The sequence below is a fragment of the Salvelinus sp. IW2-2015 genome, unplaced genomic scaffold (assembly GCF_002910315.2).
Source record: "Salvelinus sp. IW2-2015 unplaced genomic scaffold, ASM291031v2 Un_scaffold3092, whole genome shotgun sequence".
In the NCBI taxonomy this organism is placed as follows: Eukaryota; Metazoa; Chordata; class Actinopteri; order Salmoniformes; family Salmonidae; genus Salvelinus; species Salvelinus sp. IW2-2015.
In genome coordinates, this window is record NW_019944383.1 from 44,694 (window position 1) to 48,268 (window position 3,575).

General features: G+C 41.6%; 1 protein-coding gene across 1 annotated transcript; it reads left to right on the forward strand.

The window, feature by feature from the left end:
• Positions 1 to 279: 279 nt before the first annotated feature.
• LOC112075326 (nuclear factor 7, brain-like) lies at positions 280 to 3,051 on the forward strand. Its single transcript, XM_070440872.1, has 6 exons — positions 280 to 908; positions 1,568 to 1,663; positions 1,784 to 2,014; positions 2,110 to 2,132; positions 2,218 to 2,336; positions 2,477 to 3,051. The coding sequence occupies exons 1-6, from the start codon at positions 516 to 518 to the stop codon at positions 3,025 to 3,027; spliced, it is 1,413 nt and encodes a 470-aa protein (XP_070296973.1). The 5' UTR covers positions 280 to 515; the 3' UTR covers positions 3,028 to 3,051.
• The last annotated feature ends 524 nt before the right edge of the window (positions 3,052 to 3,575 follow it).

Genomic DNA, 3,575 nt, shown 5'->3' on the forward strand with positions numbered 1-3,575 from the left:
TTGATATTTGATATTATAATTTTATGGTCTACAAACATAAAGACAGTTTTAGTCCTTTTTTAGCTGGTAAAGCTGTGCTGTGCTGGTCAATATTAATGGTTTAGAGAGAGTATAAAACATACAGGACAAAAGTGTACACAGTGTGTTAATCCACTGTGATTGGTCCTGTTTGTACTTGTTGCATGTTAAGAATTCAAACAGGATGTGAGACTATTGAAACTCCTCCCTCGAGTCACATGATGACTAAAGTTAATCTCAGTGCTGTAACTTTAATATCTCTCCAGGACTCATGTCTGTCTGACACACAACACAACACTGGGATTTAATTTAGATTGTTCTGAAGTATCAGGGTGTTAAACCAACCAATACAAGGTCATATCATCAAAACGGACCTTTACATGCACCTTCACTTGCTTTGAATAATGTGTCCCTTTAAGAGAGAAAGTTGTTAAAAGTAAAAGTGAAAGTAACTTTCAGATCTCATTCCAGAACAGGGAGTGACACCGTGTGAGAAAATGGCTTCTAGTTCGTCTCTCCCAGAGGATTTCTCCTGTACCGTGTGCCTTGACATCTTTAAGGATCCTGTCATCTTATCATGCAGCCACAGCTTCTGCCAATCCTGTCTAAAGGAATGCTGGAAAGACAAGGAATCTCGGGAATGTCCAGTTTGCAGGAGAAGATCCTCTAAGGATCAACCCCTTTCAAACCTGTCTCTAAAGAACCTGTGTGAGGCCTTACGGGAATGGAGACCAACCACAGGGTCCAAGGTGCTCTGCAGTCTACACAGTGAGAAACTCTGTCTGTTCTGTCTGGAGGATAAAGAGCCCATCTGTTTGGTGTGTCAGGTCTCAAGGAAACATAAAGATCATGACTGTATCCCTGTAGACGAGGCTGTACAGGATCACAAGGTAGGAGAACGATTCTGATAGAAAATATGTGATACATCAATACTCAAACTATGGAACATGAAGTTATCAATGTTTTATTAATGAGTCTGACTCATTTAGATAATAAATAGATGTTCTACACTTTGTATTGACTGAATAATTGTGAATTTCAGATTATGATACATTATAAATCACTGTTTTGTATGAAATTGAAGTGTTTGAGATCCTGAGTGAAAACATATAGTGTATCTCTGACCCTGAAACTGAAAACAAGTGTATCTGCAGTGATAGAGAAGTAGTGTACAGTTACAGGTTTACTTTTATTGTCAGGAATGAAAGATGAATCTTTCCCTGGAGGCAGAACTGAGTGATTTCCACTAGATGGGCCAGCTGCAATGGCAAATTGGCAATGTTTTAAAAATTAATTAAAACAAACATTTGATTTTTGGTCTTAGTTTGAGGTTAAGGTTAGGCATTATAGTTAGCAGTGTGGTTAAGGTTAGGGTTAGGTTTAAAATAAGATTATGACGTTGTGGCTGTGCCAGCTAGTGACCACTCAGCAGATCTGCCTCCAGAACAAGATTCATGACAAAAAAAATGTAAGTTGTTGTGCAGACATTTTCTCTCCTATAAAGTGAGTCCAGAGGTTGTCTCCTCAGTGAGGTTCTGTCTCATTCCAGGAGGAACTCCAGACTGACCTGAAGCCCTTACAGGAGAAGCTGAAGGTCTTTAATAAAGTTAAACAAACCTGTGATCAAACTGCAGTGCACATTAAGGTTAGTATAAATTATGCAAAGTTACAATAGTACAGCATGTATTGTTTCAGTTGTAGCCTACGTGTTGGATTTTATTCTGATAATAATTGTAGAATGAAATTTTCTGCTCACTGTCTCCAGAGCCAGACCCAACACACAGAGAAGCAGATTAAGGAGGAGTTTGAGAAACTTCACCAGTTTCTACGAGAGGAAGAGGAGGCCAGGATAGCTGCTCTGAAAGAGGAAGAGAAGCAGAAGAGRCAGAAGATGAAGGAGAAGATAGAGCAGATGAACAGAGAGATATCATCACTTTCAGACACAATCAGAACCATAGAGGGGGAGCTGAAAGATGAAGACATCTCATTCCTGCAGGTAAGAACTGCTCTCTCTCAGACATACATTATATATTAACTCAAAGATGTATAGATGAATCAATGATATTGATGACTATATACTCTACTTTCCAGAACTTCAGGACCATGAAGGAAAGGTAAGTGATCTGCTTCTCGTCTCTCTCTTCTCTGTGGTTGTGAACCCAACCTCACAGATGTTTTGACTCCTGAATGTTATTCCAGAGCCCAGTGCACAATGCCAGATCCACAGCTGGTGTCAGGGGGGCTGATAGATGTGGCCAAACACCTGGGCAACCTGAAGTTCAGAGTCTGGGAGAAGATCCAGGGGATCATCAAACACAGTGAGTACTGGATAAGAGAGGACATGACGGAGAATAATGTAAGATAGATTTAATTAAGTAGGCTATTTTAAGTTGTATTCTTAGTGTATATGAAAAGAGACTACATGGTATAATGTGTGGAATATCTCTTTGTTCTGAAGCTCCTGTGATTCTGGACCCCAACACGGCATCCTCCTCTTTCTCTCTGTCTGATGATCTGACCAGTGTGAGTTGTACTGACTCAATGCAGCAGCTCCCTGACAACCCAGAGAGATTCATGAAGTATGGAATTATTCTGGGCTCTAAGGGGTTCAGCTCAGGTAAACACAGCTGGGAGGTGGAGGTGGGGGACCATCCTACCTTGGTTATGGGCGTGGCTAAAGAGTCAACTGACAGGAAGGGGGAGGTGAATGCATCACCAGAGTATGGATTCTGGGCTATACAGCTGATTAGTGGTAAGTATACTAATGGAATGGGAGAGACCCTCCTCCTGAAGAAGTTACCCCAGAGGGTCAGAGTGCAGCTGGACTACGACCAGGGGGAGGTGTCCTTCTACGACTCCAAAGACATGACACTCATCTCCACTCTTAAAGACACATTCACTGAGACTCTCTACCCATTCCTCTCTATTGGATCAGCTGGTGATGAGAAAAGCAATGTTGTACAGATCTGCCAATCAGAGATGTCTCTGACAGTGATGTCATCCCAATGAGGTCCTGTGTGTGTTTGTGTCTGTGTGTGTTCCTCATACATGTTTCCTGCCCGTTCCGTATTAGTTAGCACTTCTGATGGTGAACCTGGGGTTAGGTGTGTTTTATGTATTTGTTGTTTGTGGAGTGACAGATTGGACATTATGGGATGATTAAGAGGCTGCATTAGTTGGCGGATTGGAGTGCAGCAGTTTAGTTTAGAGTATTTTAGTTGTATTACAAATGTTTTCTTTTCATCTCTCATACACATACACACACACATCACACACACATCACACACACACACACATCACACACACACGTAAACTATCACGGCACACACACACCACACATCACACACTCACACACACTACATCACACATCACACACTACTACAACTTAGACGACAGACATATCACTCACACATACACGATCACTGATACATTACGTAGTATCAGAGTGACATTGTCATTCTTGGACATCGAACACCACACACACACACACACACACACCACACACACACACACACACACAAACACACACACACCACACACACACAGAACAGACACAG